Source organism: Panthera tigris, chromosome A3 (assembly GCF_018350195.1).
Source record: "Panthera tigris isolate Pti1 chromosome A3, P.tigris_Pti1_mat1.1, whole genome shotgun sequence".
In the NCBI taxonomy this organism is placed as follows: domain Eukaryota; kingdom Metazoa; phylum Chordata; class Mammalia; order Carnivora; family Felidae; genus Panthera; species Panthera tigris.
Window position 1 is genome coordinate 82,404,444 of NC_056662.1, and position 21,934 is coordinate 82,426,377.

At 46.0% G+C, this 21,934-nt stretch overlaps 1 protein-coding gene across 2 annotated transcripts in view; it reads right to left on the reverse strand.

The window, feature by feature from the left end:
- Window positions 1-4,773, reverse strand: part of SPRED2 (sprouty related EVH1 domain containing 2) — a 114,257-nt gene extending 109,484 nt beyond the window's left edge. The window contains exons 1-3 of one of the 2 annotated variants that reach the window (XM_042981558.1): window positions 4,618-4,773; window positions 2,662-2,742; window positions 2,081-2,203 (exon numbers count right to left, since the gene is read on the reverse strand). In XM_042981558.1, the coding sequence (XP_042837492.1) occupies window positions 2,081-2,106 (26 nt within the window). In that variant the 5' untranslated portion in view covers window positions 2,107-2,203; window positions 2,662-2,742; window positions 4,618-4,773. The other variant, XM_007075341.2, reaches the window with a different exon arrangement.
- Window positions 4,774-21,934: the final 17,161 nt, after the last annotated feature.

The following is a 21,934-nucleotide window of genomic DNA, read 5'->3' on the forward strand; positions in this document are numbered from 1 at the left end:
CTCCGGTGAAAAGGGAGAATCCAGGCCAGTATTCCCAAGAGATGGAGCCAAGGAACCCAATGCAGGGCAAGTAGAACCAATCTCCAACAATAATCCCCAAGTCCAGAGGTTGCAAGGTAATGGTCCCTCCCTGCTACTACTGCTATTTGTGTGCAAAGACAAACGAAGACCCAGAAAAATACTTGTTCATTAGTCAAGTCCCAAAGGGAGGAAGGCCCAGCAGCATATTTCTTCCCCTCCATATTTCAGCCCTACAAGCGCAACTTTTTTCATTTTACCGTTTCAAGAACAGTCTATGAAGACAAAGCAAAATACCTAAAATACAAACACCGGCATAGGTGGTGGGAGGGCAGCGACAGGCACACAAGGCGGGATGCTCTCTAGCTGCGGGTGTCTGGCAAACCAGGGGTTACTGCAAATATCTCTGGGGACCACAGGAAGGAAATTCCCTTTCCCAAACACCAACCCTCTCAACACCCCCTCCCGCCCAGCCTGGCAACAGCAGACACCAAAGGATAAAGGGACATTTAAAAAAAAAAAAGTGAAGTAGATTCTTAAGAGTAGAGCACAACATTCTGTCACCTGCTGCAAGCAAAGCCCTCCCCGTCATCCAACCCTGAGTCACTTCCCCTCTCTGCACTCTCAATGCTTGCAGGGGCAAAAGACCCCGGAGAGCAGCTACCCGAAGCCCCTATTTCCCCGAAGACAAGCTCTGGGCCTCCCCCCAGGGCGCGTCCTCACGGCTGCCAACAGTCTCTTTACGCCCAAGCCAGCTCCACTGCTACCTTGGCTAATGGCAGCTCTGAATGAAAGGAGCCGAGGCAGTCTCCGGATTTATGAATGTGCAGGGGAGGAGGGGAAGGATATCATGTGACAATAAAGGAGAGCGTCTTATTCACAAAAAAAAAAAAAAAAAAGTGGCTGGTGGCGGGCACAGCCACTGAGCAGCGTCAACAGCCACCGTGCGGTGACCACTCGGACCCGAAACCGACGACCTCAGGCGCCGGGCCCAGGAGCCCGGCCTCCGCTTCTCCGGCGATTGGAAACGCCTTGGACGGGGGTGGGAGAAAGACAAACGCGATTTCGCGACCGCAAGGCTGCAGGGAGCCTCACCTTGGCCTGCGGCTGGGAAAAAAAAGGCACCCATCCCGCGGAGGGCGGTGGGTCAGACCCGGAGCCCCTCCAGCGGAGTGTCCCGAGCATTGTTCCCCTCGGGCTCGCGGGCCGGGCACGAATGCCTGTGCACGCGCGCACACACACACGCACACACACACCCACACACGAACACACACACACACACACACACACACACACACACACACACGCCCGCAGCACGTTGTCCCGCACGCTCCCGCCCGCCCCCGCCGCACACGACTCGGATCCGCCCCCGAGCTGCCCGAACCCCGCGGGGCGCCTGTCCCGAGCCCACAAGCGTGTGCACACACGCTCACACGCGCCGCGGGACCCCTCGGGCGGCTGCGGCGCGATGACCCGCCGGGGGATCCGGGCTCACGCAGACCCCCGCGCAGTCCGCGCCCAGTCCTCTCCTCGCTCCGCCGTGTTTTTATGAATGAAAATGTGGTATGCAAATGAGAGCGATTCAAGAAAACGAAATGGCGGAGGCTGGGCCCCAGTGGGCTCCCTAAGGGACCCGGGAGGAAGGGGGCAAGCGGCGGCGCAGGAGTCACAAAGTCACCAAGTGAAAACCCACCGACCCCAGGAAGCCGGAGAGGGGGTGTCAGGTCTTGGGCTCCGGCGGCCAAAGATTTCGGGGGGGAGGGGGTGTTTGTGAGTCCCCGGAGAAGGAGCGGGGACCGCCCCGAGGTCACCCGCTCGCCCTTGGCCCCCGCCACGGCCACCAGCCGGCCGACCCAAGACGCACCCCCGCCGGCCCGCAGCAGTCTTTGCCCCCTCCTCACTTCAACAAGGGTAGAAATCTCGCATCCCGAAGCCCACAGGCCAGCGAGTCGCTGCACCCCATGCCAAGTTCACCCAACCAGCGTCCCCGCCTGCGTCCTCAGCCCCGGCCCCCACGCTGCCCCCGCGGGGCACCCTCTTCCCACCCCGCGGCCAAACTTACTCGTCCGGGTGTGTTTCTTCGGTCATTTTCCTGTTCACCTAGACGCCTGTCCCGCGGCGGGCAGCTTTGCTCCCTTCATCTTCCTGTCCGTTCACCCCCCTTCTTCACATCTCCGGAGATCGCCTGATTTGGTTGGGGAGGGGGAGCCGCAAGAGATGAAGGGGGCGCCGCAGAAGGCAGAAGGGGAAGCTGAGCGACAGGAGCGCGAGGTGAGGTTTGGGGAAGGGGTGCAAAGGCAGGCTGCCGGAGGAGTGAGCGCCGCAGCGCCGCGGGCGAGGCAGGAGGGACTCTGGGGGCTAGGCTGCGGGCAGAAGGGGAGAGATTTGGGCAGGGGACGGCGGTGGGGGAGAGGAGGAGAAAAACAAGCGCGCCGTGGAGCGGCGGGGACTGCTGAGAGGAGGAGGAGAGGAGGGCCGGCCGGGGGTGGGGGCTCGGTCCGGGGTCGCCCCCGGGGGCCGGGCCAATCACGGTTCCGGGGAGCGGTCGGCAGCCGGGGGAGGTGCGCCTGGGAGGCGGTGCAGGGCGCCCCGTCCGAGCCCCATCTCTCGACTCTACCGATTTACTCCATATTGGATTCTCACCGCCGCCAACAGGAGGAGGAAGTAGGGCGGAAGCGATGACGTCTTCCCAGCGGCCAGAGGTGGTGGAGTGCAAAAAGCTTCCTACTTGCGACCGAAAGAAAAAAAAAAAAAAAAAAAAAAAAAAAAAAAAGAGGGAGAAAAAAAAAAAAAAACTTTGTCCCGCCTACTGAGCATGCCCGGCTTCCTTTCCCCCTCCCTACTGGCTTCCACTCCCGGAGGAGCAGCGGAGCGGAGTTGTTTGTGCGGCGTCTGTCTAGCTCCGGATCCTTTTTCTCTCACGTTCCGGGTTTTAAGATGCCCAAGAATAGGGAGGAGGCGGGAGCCGGGGACTCGCACACATCTGGCTCCAGTTTGGTTCCCTCCCTCGATCTAAACCCCTGGATTAAAAATAGTGGGGGGCGGGGGCGAAGACGAGAAGATCAGGGGAGGCGCCGAGGGGTGCTCGGGCTCAGAGGACCAAGTACCCCTAATCGTGGAGCAGGAGGGTGGGGGCGGCACAGGTGCTTTTTGCGGGGTTCTGAATGGCAGAGGCCTTTTTCTCAATTTCATGTGAATCTTGTGATCTTTGTCTTGCTAGCGGAACGGGCGTTTTTGGGGAATCGTTATTTGTACATTTAAAAAAAAAAAAAAGTAAATCCAACACAGCACAGCCCAGAAACGTTTGCATTTCAGTAGAAATGATGGACTTCCTCGGGTTAAAAGGTAAGCCCAAATACATTTTAAAAATTATTTAGTAAACCTCTCTAATGTTGGTTGAGGATGCCCCTTGTCCCAGGCCCTTGAAGGCCGTAGTTACTGGGCCAGAGGTTACCAGCCCCGTGGGCTTTGGCACAGATGGGGCGATGGAGAGCTTCTGGATCCATCCCCCCCCACACACACACCTTTGTCTTTAAATGATTTTTCTTGCCTTGTCCTGGGACCATGGGGCTGGGTGGGCCCATACTCTCCAAAGCAGCACTTTCTGGGCAACGGACAGGACTGGCTTCCTTGGCATGTAACCTGTCCAGTTACACAGGGATCTTTACTTAGTTTGAGTGTCCGCTGTTGCTGTTTTTTGGTTTTTTTCTCTTAATGTTTATTTACTTTTGAGAGAGAGAGACAGAGTGTGAGGGGGGAAGGGCAGAGAGAGAAGGAGACACAGGATCCCAGGCAGGCTCCAGGCTCCCAAGCTGTCAGCACAGAGCCTGATGTGGGGCTCAAACCCACAAACCCAGAGATCCTGACCTGAGCCGAAGTCAGATGCTTAACCAACTGAGCCACCCCTCTCCTGTTGCAATTTTGAAATTATTTATAGTGTTGGAACAGGGGTCAATATTTTTACTTTGCAGTGGGTCCCACAAGTTACATAGCTGTTCAGTATTTGCTTCTGAGCGTCTTGCTAGAGAGCAAGAGATACAGCCCCCGCTCCTTCCTACTCTTCAAGCACAGTAGACTTTTCCATCCTCCTGAATGTACCAAGAAAACATGCAGAGGTTTTAAGTAAACAGCAACCATGGAACAAATTAAGAGATTAAATATATGTCTCAAATACAGTTAGTATACGTAAGGGGTATATACATGCATTTGGAGAGCTATAAGTGTTCCAAAGATAGTAAGAGTATCACCTTGAGTCAAGGAGAAACTAGTGGTTTACCCTAGGTTCACGCTTATCACAGCCATGATCTTTGTGGACATGGATTGGTGTTCACCCACCTTTGATGCTGAGTGCTGGTATGTAGTGCTGAAAAGAGAACTAGACGGGAGGAATGCTTGGGTTCTGTTTATTTCCTAGCAGCCCTGAAACCCTGAGTAAGACTTAGCAATTCTTCAGTTTCTTTATAAAACAGGGCTAACAAGGCCAATCTTGTCTTTCTCAGGTTTGGGGGCCATTGACAGTCTATGAGAAAGCACTGAACAAAGGAGGATCTCATTGTTCTCTAAATCCCCATAAGGCTAAGGCATCTATCCAGTTCTCACCTTTGGGCATTGCTTTTCTCCTGGAGGCGCTGAAAGAGATCCCACTCAGTTATTCATGAACTTCCAGGAACAGACATTTGTCCATGTCAGAAGTATGCATCCAATGGGCATCTCTATGGCTCCACCCTCCACTTTCAGAGTACCCAAATGGCAACGTGGCAGGTGAGATGAATTAATTTCTGCAGGTAGGCAAGTGAATTGGTGTCATCACCACTCATTAATCCAGTTCCCTCCTAATAGCAGTGAATGGCCCAGATGGCAGACCAGGCAGCCAGAGGAGCAAAGGAAAACATTCTAAAGTCCAGGAGTCACCAGGTCCCCACTTGGATACCCTGATGCCAGATTCCAGTTCTCTGAGCTTTGGGTTCGGCATCTGTAGTGTCAGGATAATACCACAACGTAGGATTGCTGGGAAGAATAAATGGCTACACAGTGAAGGTAGTGTGTTAATAAGCAGCACACTGCAAATAGATCGGTGGAACCCTTTCTTCTCTCTAGCCAATTGTATTACCAAATGCCACCCCCCTTCACTCACGGTCCGTCATGTTCCTGTAAAGAAATTCTTCCAGTTCTCTTCTTCCTTGTTTGTCACCCAAAAGGACTTTTTGATGGAAATGTTCCTAGCAGGTCCTCCCTATCAATTACTGACTCCTGCAGCTCCGTAAAATAAATGGCAGTATTGGGCGAATAACTCAGATGTGTTTATTGATCTGAATAGCAGGGTGTTACCCAAGTCTGTAGAATTGTTACTAGAATACTAGGGATTTAGGACTTTAACTTAATAACGTTACTGAAAGCTAAATACCCACATCCGTGTCTCTCCCCCATAACCAGCAAAACGGGGCAGATAGCTCTGAACACGATCAATTCATGGTCGACTCAGAGTGAGATCGTACAGCTTCAAAAGTAGAGTCGGTCTTCTCACAACTTGACGCACACCCAGAGGAGCCCCCAGGAGGACCCCCACCTACCCACCCCTCAAGCCCGAGTCCGGGGCAGGGAAGCACCATTTCCCCCCCCCACCCCCCCACCCCCACTCGGGTCCTTCCGCCGGCCGCGGGGAAAGCCCGGAGCGCGGAACCGGAGCGACCCTCGGAGGCCACCGGATGGGCATGCTCAGTAGACCCGCAGGTCTGGTTTCACTCGGAAGCCGGCCGCAGCCCCCGCTCCCTACTGCCCTGCACTGGCGCCGGGAGAAGCGGACATTTTATCTTTCTGGGCGATCCGCTCTCTCGTTCGCGTCCTTCGCCCCTTCTCTGCGTCCTCCCACCCCACCGGGGTCCGGTAGGGCCGCGAGTGTAGATCTTCCCCGGGTGGGGTTGCTGGTGGGATCTGGTAAATCACTCCCTCCAGCCCCGCCGGGGGCGCGCGCGGGGCGGGGGTGACTTGGAGAGGACTCTGCTGTGCCCTAAGGTTTGTACCGCCCGACCCGCCCGGCAGAAGGCCCCACTGCCGCGGCGGGCTCGCTCCCCGCCCCGCGAGGCGCGCGCAGCTGCGCCCAGGCCTGTCCTCACCTCACCCCCGTTCTGCCCCTTCGGTATTTCTCAATGACCGGCGCTAGGAGGACACTTCCGACGGGGGAGGGAGCAGGTATCATTAGCGCTGGGTTTATCAGTTCCTTCCGGTCTGCCCTGAGCCCAGCCCCGAGCGCCACTCGGCCGCGCCTCGGCGTCCCGGTGCCTTTACTATGTTTAAGTAAGCGGTCGCGTGTGCCAAGTGAGTTTGTAGCCCAGCTGTCTCCCCCAAGACCGGCCGGCAGGAATGGAAACCCAAGCTCTCGTAATGAAGGGGATGATGCAAACTTAGAAACTGACCCGGAGCCCGGGAATGATGCCCCCCCCCCCCCCGCGGCGCGGGGCGTCCCAGTCCGGGCATGAATGGCTGGAGCCAGATTGCATAATCTCCGCAGTATAAATAGCCGGCGGGCGGGCCTCTGACGCGCTCGCTCGTACCGTTATCGTGCCATACTTGCCCCGATGCCGCTCACTCCCAGCTCATTTTCCTTTTCGGTCGCGCTGCTGGGATTTTAAGTAACAGAGATGAAAGGCTCTTGTCCCTGTCTCCCTCCTCCCTTGAGGTCATATATTATGAATGAAACGCCAACCTCGCGGCTCCCCGAGGTGCCCTACTGCAGGTAGGAGACAGGCTCAATGTCAAGTGCAGCGGTCCACCAAAATTGTGTGTGCGCGTTGGGGAGGGAGAGAAAGCAGGGAATGAGTGACAGGGCTGGGAAACCTTTTGGTCGAGAAAATGTAACCGCTTAGGGTTAGCCTCTGGAGTTTCAGTCTACCAGCCTCAGTCGATTTCAGAGCGAATTCAAAGGGTCTTTCGACTGTGGCTGCTCGCTCTCCTAACGTAGGCCGCCGTCTCTGTAGAAGTACTGTTTCATTCTAGAACAGCTGGTTCCGTCTCTCCTCCGAGGCAGCCAACAGTCCTGACAGTAAGAGCCCTGGGACCTTTGAGGTTAGATGGGGTTGAGACGGGGGGGGGGGGGGAGGGGGGGGGGAGGCGGGGAAACTAGTGCAAGGAGTCAGTTCAGCTGTTCTCCAGTTCTAGAATTCATAGAACTCAGTTATGTCCAAAGCTGAGGAAGTATAAACACTTATTTCTTTGCAACAAATATTTCACAAATGTGTGGTCATTTTAAAAATGAAAGTATGCAGAGGGTTCCCTCCAGTCTTCTCTTAAAGAAGTTTCAATTTTTCTCAAAAGTTACCAGTTCTTTGCCAATGGGTTTCTGGCGTGTGAAAGGCAATGGTTAGTCTCATTATTTTTCAAATTCGAGGCCCATTCCTCCAATCTGCACTTAAAAGTGTGGGTACTCTATGAGGCAATGAGGATACAGAGGTGAGGAAAGAAACCCAGGGTCCCGCCCTCTAGGGGTTAGGTCGGGTGGGACAACAGGCTTTTAAAGAAAACGTTAGGGCAGTGGGGTACCCCTCTAAAACCTGGAGTAAGCCGGGGAGAAAGCAGAAGTTGGGGGAAGGAAGGCTGTCCAGAGAAAGGGGGTGCTTGAATCCGATCTTGAAGGAGGGTGTGAGTGTTGATTAGATAACTCAAAGTAAGGGCCTCTGGAATAGCCCAGTGAACACAGAAGCCCTGAGGTGTGAGACATGTGGGGGAATGCGGGAGTAACAAGTCCCAGAGAAGGCTAGGAGCCAGGTCAGGGAGGCCACGTAGGCCACACTAAAGGACTTCAGACCGTCTTGAAGTCAGGGAACCTTTTGTAGCTGGTTCACAGTTGATTTTTGTCAGCCCCAATTCTTTGCAGTGGCCCCATAGTTATGCAAATGTGAGACAAGTGGGCATTCATTGTTCTAGGATTTAGGGCATAAAACCACATTCACAAACTGATAGCTCCAGGGCCAGATAAGGCCCTAGACATGTTTTGATTCTCCTGCTTAAAAATAAAAATTAAAATTAAAATTAAGCTAACAGTTTAAAATCAGAATGTTTCGCTTAAAAATTAAGATTTGTGGCTCCTGAAAAGATCCAAAGGTGTAGCGACTGTGAGTGCCAAATTCCTGCATGGTAATAACTGATTGTTTTGGGTGGCCTCTGCCTTATCTGTCAAGCTTCAGGCTCCTACAGGCATTTGTGTCTTTGACCTCTGCATGAATCTTTTATGACTGGATTAAGGCCCCTCTTTGAGACCCCACGTAGGCAGAATTTGTCACTGGGTACAGCAATTTGAGTGGGGGGCTCTGGGCCTCTTAGGAGGAAAGACACCAATTCCCAATCTCCTGCCCAAGACTGTAGTATAGACTGGCAGGCAGACTGAGTTACAGTGAGCATAGCCACAGACCAAGTAGCAGGGAGCAGAGGCCCCTAAAATAACAACACTTACCCCTAGCTCAGGCTCTGTTTCTAGGGAACTCTATCCAAATTAACTAGGCTTTCTACCAACCAAGCAGCAAGGGGTTCAAGTGATTGGAAAAATCACCCAGTGGGATCATGTTTGTACCCCAGTTTTATAAAGCAGTTTACACAAGTTACATAACCAAACTTTTTTTTTTCTTAAGACTTTATTTTTTAGGTAATCTCTACACCAAACATGGGGCTCCAACTCACAACCCTGAGATCAAGAGTCACATGCTCTACTGAGCCAGCCAGGTACCCCCATAACCAAACTTTTTCAGCAGGGAATGCTACACTCAAATTTACATTTTTTATAGATTCCTCCAGGCATGGAGGATGGTTTGTAGGAAGCAAAACAAAGACTGGTTAGGAAGAAACTTTCTTCTTCCATGACAGGGTAACAGTGCATGACAACGCACAGTAGCAGTGGCCATGGAGAGGGAAAACCAATTCCAAAGACACAGGTGGGGTAGAAATGACTTGGCTTTCAGATCTATTAGAGGTGGGGACTAACAGAGAAGTCTGGGATAACTTCCAAGTTTTTGACTTGGGAAATTGGATGACTCTTGGTGCCTTTCATGTGATTAGGGTAACTGGTGGGGAAGGGGAGGAAGGTTTGGTCTCCCAAAGATGAGGAGACATAACTGACAGTTGCCACCACTCAACTCTAGGACCTACAAAATAGGTCTGGGATTAAGGGATACAATGAGGCTAGCACAGAGGAAAGCAGAACCTGGAGACAGAGACAGAGAGACAGTTCCCTGAGGACATCATTTGAGCAACTGAATTCAATCTTGCCTAAAGCTTAAGGATGATCTGGACTTTGAAGATCAAATTTGGTTTCTGTCACTTATAGCCAAAAAAATTCTAACTACCAAAATAGAAAGCCATATTTGGGATCGTGAAAAAGATTTGAGAGGAACTAAGGAATGGAACAGAAGGGGAATTTTAGAATGTGTGTTTGCAATTGAACATAGGGACATCTGGGGTCAGTGCCAGGGAGTTTCATAGAGATTCCGATTTTGTAGAGTGACCTTCTCCCAGGAAGTTAGCCACCACTGTATGAGTTGTAGCGACCTCTCTTTTTGGTGTCACCATCACCTCTGTAATTCATATCTGTTCCTCCTCACTCTTAACATCATGCCTCATTTTTTCTACCTTTATTCCCCACCCTCTTTCTTCTGTAAAGACCATACTGAGAAAAGAAGCTTAATACTGAAAGAGAATCAGAGCTCTTAGAATTGGAAGAAAATGAAAAATCATATTTGGGGCAACTGTGGCTCCAATAAACTCAGTAATGTGTGGTTCTTGTATCAGTTCGCTTTTGCTGTATAACCACCACAAAATTTCGTGGCTTAAAACAATAAACACTTTATTATTTCTCATGAGGCTCTGGTCTGTTGACTTAGTGGCTCTTTTGGCCTTGCCCAGCTCAGCTGGGGCTGGATGGTCTAGGATGGTCTTTAATATATCTGGTGATTTGGTAGCTGATCTATCTCACAGGGGCCTGAGCTAGACTAGCTCATCTCTGCTCCACATGATCTGTTATTCTCCAGGAGGCCAACCCAGATTAGATCATATGGTGGTGTGGCAGGGTTCCCAAATCAGTAAGAGAGGGCAAACCCCAAAGTGCGTGCATTTTTCAAGCCTCTGTTTGTGGCACATTTGTTAATATCCCAACAACAAAGGAAGTCACACTACCAACCCAGAGTCAAGAGTTAAGGAGTGGGGAAATAGACTTTCCTTGATAAGAAGAGTAGCACAGTATGTAGCAAGCAAGGGATGTACATGCAAGGATGCGAGGAATTTGTAATCATTTTTACAGTCTACTTCGGTCTCTAACCCAAGTTTCATAATTAGGGAAGGATATTTATAATAGCAGTATACATTGATCACATTTATAAGTATTGTATATTTGTGTATACAAATACATGATTCACATAAAATATATAAGTGTAAGTATATAAATATATGGATCATTTTTATATATGTTACTATTTATATATAGGACTACTATTGATAAAATTAACTTCCACCTTTATAGTCACTGATTTATGACCAATTAACTAAAACTGCTTAATGTTGAGTAGATTTGTGTGTGCCAAAAAACTCTTCTCAATAATTTTTTTTTTTTAATGTGTATTTGAGAGAGAGAGAGAGACAGTGCAAGCAGGAGAGGGGCAGAGAGAGAGGGAAGCACAGAATCCAAAGAAGGCTCCAGGCACCAAGCTGTCAGCACAGAGCCCTACACGGGGCTTCAACCCACGGACCTCAAGATCGTGACCTGAGCCGAAGTTGGACACCAAACTGACTGAGCCACCCAGGCACTCCAAAACGCTTCTCAATAATTTAATGAATAAGGAAAAAGGCCTTTTCAGCTCATTATGCTTGTCCTCTTTCTCAGCATGAAAATCCTGTCTGTGATGTGCCTTGCTTCTTAAAATAAGTATATTCCTAAAGAGATCTGGACAGTTAAAATGTTTGTAAACTGGGGTGCCTGGGTGGCTCAATCGGTTGAGTGTCTGACTCTTGATTTTGGCTCATGTCATGATCCCAGGGTCATGGGATCAAGCCCTGCATCGGGCTCTGTGCTGAGCATGAATTATACTTAAGATTCTTTCTCTTTCTCCCTCTGCTCCTCTCCCCATCTCATGCTTTCTCTCTCTAAAATTAAAAAAAAAAAAAAGTTTGTAAACCAATGCACATATAAAAAAATACTAGGGAAGCAACTACTTAAGGTTGCTGTAGATTGAATAATTTGGAAAAGCAAATCCCCTAATTTGTTCATTATATTAGCTCAGACTTTATACACACTTTTGAGATTAGTTAAAACAAGGCTTACTTGTATTTTTTTTTTTTTTTTTTTTTTTTATAGAGACAGAGGGTGAACAGGAGAGGGGCAGAGAGAGACAGAAACACAGAATCTGAAGCAGGCTCCAGGCTCTGAGCTGTCAGCACAGAGCCCGACATGGGGCTTGAACTCGTGAACCACGAGATCGTGACCTGAGCCAAAGTCGGCCGCTTAACCGACTGAGCCACCCAGGCGCCCCTACTTGTATACTTTTTTGATGGTGGCAGAGGTGGTGCTCTTGGTGGTGGAGGTGATAATGAAGATGTTGAGGTGGTAGTGATGTTGATGGTGGTGGTGGTGGTGATGATGGAGGTGTTGAGAGGTGATAATGAAGGCAGAAATGGTAGTGGTGTAAGTGATGGTAGTGGAGGTGGTGGAAAGATCTGAAATAGAAACTGTCAGTTTGCTGCAAGAGTTTCTCCGTGGTGCTCTCACCTGATCCCAGACATACAGACATCTGGACACATGCATTGAAGAAAGGAATAGAAAAACAATACATCAGAGAAAAGAAAAGCAAATAAATTACAGGGTGAGATGCCCTGGAGGCCAGGCAATTTCCCACAGTGCCACAAGGGCCAACCAAGTACTTTTCTTCCTGGCATCCCTTGGGTATCACTTCCTCCAGTGAGGTTCTGTCCCCTCCCTTCCGTGGGGCTAGGTGCTCCAGGATACAGCGTCATCTTCCTCTATCCTGGGCTTCTTTGTGCATTATGTAATTGTGTATCTACTTATCTCTATTACCTTACCACTAGATAGTAAGCTCTCTGACAGCAGAGACTACTTATTCTCTCTTACTCCATCTAGAGTCACTAGGGCACATAGTGGGTGTCCTGTAATATTTACTATGAATGAATGACAAGCCACTGTGGCTTGCCCTCTCTCTTTCCCTCTAAAAGTGCATTTTGCCCCATGGCATCCGAAAGCGTACCCTTCTGAATAACTTTCCACGTGTCACTGGCCCAACTTGCTGATGTCAGATAAAGGGCTGGGAAAGTCCCAGTTGAACAGTAGTATAAAATCTTGTAGTACTAGAATGCAAAGGACATTTTAAAGAACCACCTGTTTTAAGATGAGGAAGCGGGGGCAGATAAGCCCAGATAAGCCACATGACTCAATTAAGACCACACAGATAGGCAGGGTCATATCTAGAGCCATAACACAGGAATTCAAAGTCCAGGTTCCATGACTAAGGTGTCTTTGTTGGAATACTTCCAGATGTACCCTTGGTGCTTCTAATTCTAGCTCATGGGAGGCAATGTTGCTTATTAATGTTGTAGCTCATTCGTGAAGGAGAAAATGAAGGCTTCTTTTTAGCCAAAGTCTACTCAGGATTTGGCATTGTGGCTCACATTAAATTCTACTGGACACTGTTGGTCTAGAGCAATAATGGTAATCCTTCTCTCCATTCTCAGTTTAGGGGTGACTCTGGTATTTTCTTTCGACTATAGTCCCCCCCCCCAACTCATTTTTCCTTACACTGAACTGTCACACTGTAGCCAATAGAATGTAGGAAGATGTCTGGTAGGGAAATTCAGTTCTGGGAAAGATTTGAATCACTGGAAAAAAGAGAGGTGGAGTGAGGGGAGAATGCCTTGCTTTTCCTGCCTTCAGTTCTCATGTGAGGCAGTGATGTTCGGTGCTAACCAGAAGGAGAAAGCCAAGAAAGTCAAAGGAGAGCTGACCCAGAATCCTGAAATTGCTGAGCTACTGAGTTAACCGGATCTGGAACTCACCTCCTTCTGGATTTCATGTTCTGTGAGACAGTAAATCTTTATTGCTTAAGCCACTTTTTACCAATGTCTTGTTGCTTGAGGCCAAACCGAGTAGTTCACACAGTATGCATTCGTTGTGTACACTCCCTGTTTTAAGTAAATCCCAGTGTTTCAGTGGCCGGTGCCTGGATGGTTTGCCACCTCGCAGAAGAGAACTAACCAATGGAGTTGACTTCTACACACGTCTGTTTGAGATGTTATCTGCTGACATTTGTAGGCTGAGAAATTTTTGTTGCTATACATGTAACAACTAAATATTGGACAATCTATAAAAACAAAAACCTCTAGTCTCTGTGTGCTTGAACGTACACATGACAAATGCTTGTAAGAAGTGGTGGTTAAAACTCCGTGGTTTTGTTCCATTGTTATATGTGACAATAATGTAAGCCCTGTTCCTTGTACAAACATTTGAAGCACAAAAAAGGATAGTGAAGAAAATAATACCCTAACAATCCCACCGTCCAGATATAACCCACTAATATTTTATTTATTTATTCTGAGAGAGGGAGAGAGAATCTCAAGCAGGCTCCACATTCAGCACAGAGCCTGACGCCGGACTCAATCCCATGACTGCGAGATCACAATCCAAGCTGGTATCAAGAGTTGGATGCTCAATGGACTGAGCCACCCAGGCGCCCCGTTAATATTTTAAATGTGTATCTTTACAGACTTTTTCTATATATAGTATATATTTTAATGTAATATGCAGTGTATACTTTAATAAAAACAAGATCATATTAAACCTAACTCTTGTAACCCCCTAAAAAAAAAAAAAAAACCCTTGGTAATAATATGCATGTATTCAGAGTCCTAAATGTCTCGTGTTTTCCAGGAAGCAGCTGTGAGTTGATAACATTCTGTTTCGTCTTCATGTACACAATGCATAGGTGTAAAAATCATTGGCAAAAATAGGTGACAGATGGCAAAATAGTTTCATATAAAATATTTTATTCTTCTGTGCCTCTGCTGTACCCGTCTGAACTTCTACCCTAATATCTATAACAAATATTGAACCTATTTGCTCAACTAGCTTCTTCACCAACTAACTCTTAAATTCCTGGATGGGATGGGGAAAGCAATGACCAAATAAACTAAATTCTTTCTATATACACATATCTAAATCTACCAGAATGTGTAATACATGCAAAGGTTTATGGAATGAATAAAAAAAATGCTCGTATAGGTTTTTTTGGGTTATAATAAATGTGCTATAGGCAAATTTATACTATTGGTTGCATTGAAATCTCATTTCAAACGAATTAAGTTCACGCAATGATTAAGATCACAAAACAAACAAACATTGCTTTACTATCAATATCATCATAAATCTTTTAATGGTTCTAGACTTGAAATTTCTGCCTGAAGTTCTGTTAGTTATGGACTTGAATTTTAACCATTGACATTTTACCTAACAATAAACAGCTGAAAGATAAGCAGAAGATCCATCATATACCCCAATATTTCAATAAACTTGATATTTTGGGCTAGTAGATTTTTAGAAATTCCAAGTGGCAGACCAAGTGTGTTCACTTTTATCTCAATACTTGCTGTCATATAGTTGTCACGTTATAAATGTATAATCTCTACTTTCTTCCTCATTTTCATTCTCTCCTAAACCCACCACAGTCTAGCTTTTGTCCTCACCGTTTCATACAAGTTGCTCCTTGGTCAGGTCACTTCATTTGACTGCCAAATCTGACAGTCTTTCTTCAGTATTGATTTGTCACCTAACATAGCTGCCGACTTCCACCTTTTTAAAACTCTTCCTCCAGTCGCTTCCATGACCCCAATTTCTGGTTCCTCTTTACTTCTGTTTATTCATTTATTCGGCAAAAATTCTACTGTAAGGGTGTGTAGTGATAATAAAGTGGGCATCTATTGAGTGCTTACTAAGTATCAGGCAATGTTTTTAAATTTTAAACACTTTACATGTATGAACTCAATCTTACCAGGGCAGGAGTAAGCCAACTTTTCCTTAAAGGTAAGTATCTTCTTAAAGTAAATATCTTTGGCTCTGCAGGCACAGTGATCTATGTTGTAGCCCCTCAACTCAAACCATTTTAGCATGGAAGTAGCCATAGATGATCTATAAGCAAATGCGCATGGCTGTGCTCCAATAAAACTTTATTTACAAAACAGGTGGCTAAACTTGCCACAGGGGCTGTAGCTTGCCAACCCCTGCTCTAAAATCTAATATAAATTCTGCGCCCCCAGGCGCAAGAATTTTTGTCTGTTTTGATACACAATAGATAGTAAATATTTGGTAAATGAATACTCTTCTTCTAAGATAGGAACTATTCTAATCTCCATTTTCCAAATAAGGAGATGGAAGCATAAAGGTTAAATAACTTGCCAAAAGTCACCAACTGATACGTAACAAATCCAGGATTTAAGCCCACACGGTCTTATATCGGAGCCCGTACTCTTCATCACTACACTGGACAGCGGTGGCACAGAGGAGAAAGTCACACAGCTAATCTCATGAGAATCTGGAGAAGTTTTTTTAACTGAATCTTGAAGGATGAAGAATTTGCCAGGGAGAAGAGGGGAAGGAGAGGCTTCACGTTCTACTACGGAGAAACTGCAGGTGTATGAAAAAGGGGAGACTGATACAAAGTGGCATTATGGGCAAACGGGCAGCCAAGGAAGATTGCTGCTTGGAGAATGCATTCACTTGTCAGTAGTTCACATGGCTGGACACAGGCCATGAGATGAGAAGTGGTGGAGATGAGGCTAAACAAGTATGCCAGGGGCCTTGTGTGACACGTGAATAAATTTGGATTTTAACTTGGCAGCATATGGGCTACTGAAGTGTTTCGAGCATGGGAAGGAATGACCATATTTGCATTTTAGGTCGATTTTTAAAGTTACATTTTGTTTTAAAATTAGATGATACAAGCATCTTGTAGGACATTCAAAAGCTGGAAAGGTCATTCTCCTGCCCTCCTCCCGCCATCTAGCTCCTTGTCCCAGAGGCACCACTGTTTGCGGTTAGAAAGACCTTCACTTATAGCAGGAAGAACGGATTGGGTCAGGGTGAGCTGGATGTCTTGTTAATTAATTTAAGTTAATTTAATTAGTAACATTAATTAGTAAATTAATTTAAATTTTCTCCTTAGGGTAGATGATAATGAAAAAAGGGTGAGAAAGACTGCCTTACACCTTCGTAAATAGTTCCTCTATTCAATCCTCTTCAAAGGACTCAAGTTGAGTGTGCATCTGTTTCTGCCCATGTACCTGACTGATAATAGTGAAACTAGGATGGAGAGTAATTATCCACGTGGTACGTGATCATAAAGAAAGGCCATATAACATCTTGGCAAGCAGCATAGACTGCTGGGATTAGAATCCTGGCTCTGCTATTTACTAGCTGTGTGACTTTAACCTCTCTGTGCCTCTCTCCAAAATGGGGATAATAATGGTAGTTATCTCCTAATGGTTGTGAGGATATCATTCAATGTGTGTTAGCTAATTGCTCAAAGAATCCTGATGATAAGAGCTTCAAAGGAGAAGGGGGTTTTGCAAGAGTGAAGGTGTAGAAATAAAATTAAGGAATGTGGAGAATGTCAACAGAACTTCCCACGCCCATGGGTTGTGGGCATGAGAAAAGAAGTAGCAGCCTTTCTAGGATTCAACAAGGAACATCCCTCAGGGAATATGTTTACTTTGCAGGAAGGCAAAGAAGGAGCTAGGAGGTTGTGAAAAGAAGTTTACAATTGAAGGGAAGTTCTGAGGCACAGAGGAAAGACCTGAGAAAGAGGAAGGCAAAAGGTACACACAAAGCCCAGAGCAAGGTGGCAGATTTAGATTAAGGTGAGGGAGAAGAGACCTAGCTGGAGGCAGGGCCACCATATATGACAACTCAGGTGGAACAGGGAAGGGAGTGGGGAACTACGGTCATATCTAGCCAGCTGCCTATTTTTGAAAAGCCCACGAGCTAAGAATTTTTTTCACATTTTCTTGTTGAGAGAAAGTGCAAGTGCACATGCATGTGCTGCATGTGCAAGTGGGGGTGGAGCGGGGGGGGGGGGAGAGAGAGAGAGAGAGAGAGAGAGAGAGAGAGAGAGAGAGAGAGAGAATCTTAAGCAAGGTCCACGCTCAGCGCAGAGCCTGACTCAGGGCTCAGTCTAATGAACCATGAGATCATGACCTGAGCCAAAATCAAGAGTCAGATGTTTAACTAACTGTGCCCTCCAGGTACCCCTGGTTTTTACATTTTTAAATAATTTTTTAAATTGAAAGAATAACATTTCACAATACATGAAAATAATGTGTAATTCAATCTCAGTGTCTATAAATAAAGTTTTCTTGTATCATGGATGGCCATGCTGACTCATTTACATATTTTCTATGGCTGCTTTCACACTACAATGTCAGAGTTGAGTACTGGCAACAAAGACCAAATGGCCCACACAGCGGACAATATGGACCATCTGGCTCTTTATAGAAAAAGTTTGTCAAGGGCGCTTGGGTGGCTTGGTTAAGTGTCCAACTCGATTTTGGCTCAGGTCATGATCTGTGATCTCACAATTCATGGGTTTGGGCCCCACATCGGGCTCTGTGCTGATGGCGTGGAGCCTGCTTGGGATTCTCTCTCTCTCTCTCTCTCTCTCTCTCTCTCTCTCTCTCTCTCAAAAGTAAATAAACTTAAAGAAAAGAAAAAGCTTGCCAGCCTTTGCTCTTGTGTATCATCCATAGTCTACTATATGAATGGCCCCCCCAGGAGTTGTGCAACACAGGAGACCTGGCCTTAGGAGCACTCAGTTTGGATGGTGATAAAGGATTACAATGAGGAAAGACATGGATGAATTACATGGCCTCTAGGCTCTTTTTGGAATGTGGGCACAACATTGTTTTGTTAGAACAAAGCAAGGCTGTCAGCTGGATTCAAGCCACGGCTCTTGGCTGGTGAGGAGCAAGGTGTGGTAGACACAACTGGTTGCCCACGCAATCTTCATTCCTCCTTTTGTTTTCTACTAACAGAAGCCTGATTCTATCAAGGAGGTAATGCGCACTATTAAAAATAACCATCTCAAATAAGAAAAGTGCTCAAAACCTGGTGGGGGCAAGTCAAAAGGACACAGAAGTCAGATTAAGGGGGCTCCCCACGGCCAATCTGCAACAACGTGAGCATCAAAACAATGATGGCAGTGGGTATAACCCATTGAATAGAATGGGAATCCATGAGTCCCTACTGAAACAAACAAATGGAGGAGGAAAAAAAGTTCTTCTATTTGGTAAAGAGCAAACTAATAAATTAGAGGATGAATGACAGAATTAGAACGTCACCATTTTGCAGTGACCATAATATTATTTCAGGCAAGATCATCAATGGATGCTAAAACTGGTAGATGAAAGTTTGATGAGAAACATATTTGTACAATCTGTGAAGACCTCCTACAGATTCTCATTACTTTAATTTCAAAGGGTAAAATAGTGACTTTGTACTAGGAAAATATGACCCATGCTACTATACCACCTTAACCAAGTGATCAAAATTGCTAGCATTAGTAATAGGACAGACCAAATTACATACCTCCTGATATGCCCTGAGAAGGACACCACATCACATCTGTAGTATTCAGGCCAAAAATACGTAACGTGAATCATGAGAAAACATCAGATAAATCCAAATAAAGGATGTTCTACAGAGTAATTGGCCTGCGGTCTTCAACAATGTCAGTGACATGAGGGATAAAGACAGTTTGAAGAACTTTCTAGATTAAAGTAGATTAAAAACAACATGAGAACAAAATGCAATGTGTGATCTTGGATTGGTTCCTGGACTAGGAAAAAAAAAAAAAAGACTTTATTTGCAACAAAGGACATCGGTGAGACAATTAGCAAAAGCTGCAGATTAAACAAAAGCATTTTATCAATGTTAATATTCTGATTCTGATCACTGAAGTATGGTTATGTAAGGGAAGACCTTTATTTGTAGGCAGCACATGCTGAAGTATGTAGGAGTAAATGTTTATGAGAGAGAGAGAAAAAAAACAATAAAGTAAGTGTTAATATGTGGGAATTTGGGGTGAAAAGTATACAAGAATTCTTTGTACTCTTTTTTGTAAATTTTTTGTCAGTTTGAGATTATTTCCAAAGAAAAAGTTGAAAAAAAAAAAAAAGAAACGAAAAAAGAAAATACCTCATCTCCTCCAGGTACCCACACAATGAGATATTCATACCCCCAATCCTGGCTGATGAGTTGCAGTTTTTAGTTTAGTAGATGGGGCCTCTCAGAAAACTATTGCTTTCCTGATAAAAAGGGGGAGGCTTGCCATATACCTTTGGCTCCTTGCCCTTCCCCTTCTTCCTGCTTGGAATGAGGGCATACTGGCTGAGGTGGAGCAGCCATCTTATGGCCATGAGGACAAAAAGAGCTGCAAGGGGCATGAGTCTTGCTGACTTCATTAAGCCCTGCCTGGATTGCCTTCTGGATAAGTTAGTTGATTAACCCACTGTTATATGCAGCCAAATGCAATTCCAATTGAGCTAGAATACCTAGGGCTCCCGGTGGTGTTTAGAGTTTGGAGTCTCTGTGTCTTCACTCCTCAGTCTTCTTCATGGGCAACTGTTTCCAACTGCCTTTAAATGTTAATGTTCCCTACGTTTGGGTCTCAGCCCTCTCCTCCTCGATATGGTCTCCTTGGATTACCTCATCTACTCCTACTTACCATTAAACTCTGATGACACTCAAATTACTATCTCTAGCCTGGAATTTTCTGAATGGCAGATTGCAGACCATGTATCCAGTTACCCAGTGGAAACCTGTACCTATGGTCAGTCACTTCAATAGTTACAGAGCTGAATTCTTCTTTTCAGACAGACACACACACACACACGCACACACACACACATTCTCCTTCTCTTCTTTCAACCACCATCCAACCACTTTCCCAAGTCAGAAACTCAGGAGTCATTCTCTCCTTTTCCTATTTCTCACCCCCTACGTGCAATTAGTCATCCAGGTCTTGATGACTCCATCTCCTAAATAGTTTCTGAATCCATTTCCTCCTCTTCATTCTCATTACCCAGATAGATGCCTCATCATCTCTCACTGGTATTTTTCATTAACCTTCTAAACAATCTCCCTGCCTCTGTCTTCTGTTCCCCAAATACAAACTATTGTCCATTATCTTTCTAAAATGTAAATATGATCACCATACTTCCCTACTTAAAATTTTCCTGTCACTTGAACTGCTTATGGTAATTTCTTTTCTTCCCCAAATTCCTAATATGGTATGACAATAACCTACTTCTCCTGACTGCCCTTCTGTGCCATGTCTCTGTGAGGAGATAGCTGACTGTCCTGGCTAGTTTGTTATAGTCTTTGAAGGCAACTTCTCCCACATTCCAATAAACCAGTGGTCTTCCCTTGCTCCAATGCTCTCACATTATTCCATGTCAGGTGACTTCCAACGCTCTTTCATTTGTAGCAAAAATAATCTTATATGTTGATTGAAATGAGGTGTTGGGGCCATTGTATGGGATAGAGTTGAGCCTTGTCGCCTCAATCCAACAAATATCATTCATACAGATATTTCAGCCTGTATATGGTAGCCCAGGTAGAGAAGCTATAGGGATGTTATAAGACAACCTGGCTCCACACTGTGGGTCTCCTATTGCATTGACCGCTTTTGAATTAAGCAAGCCTGGGTTCCTGAGACAGATTCCTTTATTTTCTGAAGCCAGCTGCTGGGGCTTGGGTGGGATGGGAGTGTCAGCAACAGAACAGGAAACAAAGTTACCCAGCTTTGCAGGTGCCAGCCATCAGTCTCCTCCTTTAATAACCTCCCTTGCTCTGTTCCTAGAGAAATACTTTTTTTCCCCTTTTTTTCAAACCCCTATCAAAAAGACCCATTTGACCCTTCCCTCACCCAGGCAGTTAGACATTCCTTCTAGGAGTTCCCCTGATACTTACCACACTACAATGAAATTATGTCTTTGTATGTCCATTTCCCTGCTTTTGGTTACCAGCATCTGAACACAAATCTTACTGTTTTTGGAATGTTCCCCCAACCCCGAATATATGTCCTCATAATAAAGCCTGACATATGGGAAATAATCAGTAAATGTTTGTTGACGGATTCAATGAATGGATGTTTCTTCTAAGTTCCAGGTAGAACAGAGTGGAAAGAGCAGAGATCTCATTCCCAGTTAGTTCCTCCACTATTTAGCTTTGTGACCACAATCTCAACAGCTCCTTTCCCTCATGAATGAAGTAGTGACAATAACACTCACTTGGTCAAGAATTGTTTTGAAAATTAAAAGAGTTACTGCTTATTGAATTCATTCAGTTGTAGGGATATAGTGAATGCCTTTTATGAAGAGGCACTGTGTTAGGAGGCAGGGGTATAACATTGTCTTTTCCTCATAACGCTTTTCCATCTAACAAGAAAGATAATTAAAGATAAGATAATTTTATTATAGATGCAATAAAATGTAGTGAGAATTATAATAGAAGAAGAACAAGATACAGTGGGAAAGTAGATCAGGGGTCATAATCTAGTCTAGGGTTCACAAAAGACCTCCCCAAATGCTATAAAACAACTGTAGAGTACTAGACTCATGTCAGGAGGATATTACTACTATAGATAAGGACTGCCCTTGAGTTCAGAGGAGGCAGACATCACACTGTGTGAAATAAGACTTCCTAGAAAAGGTGGGATGTTGAGCTGGACCCAACTTCCTTTAATATTGCTGACCAGTCTTTCTTAGGAGGGCATGCTCTTTGACTCAGGGATGGATTTGTTTTCATTTGTCAATATCCAACTTACTTTGTGGCTCTAAGAAACCAAGCCCTTCAGTTAAAGAATACAGACCACAGAGACAGGGA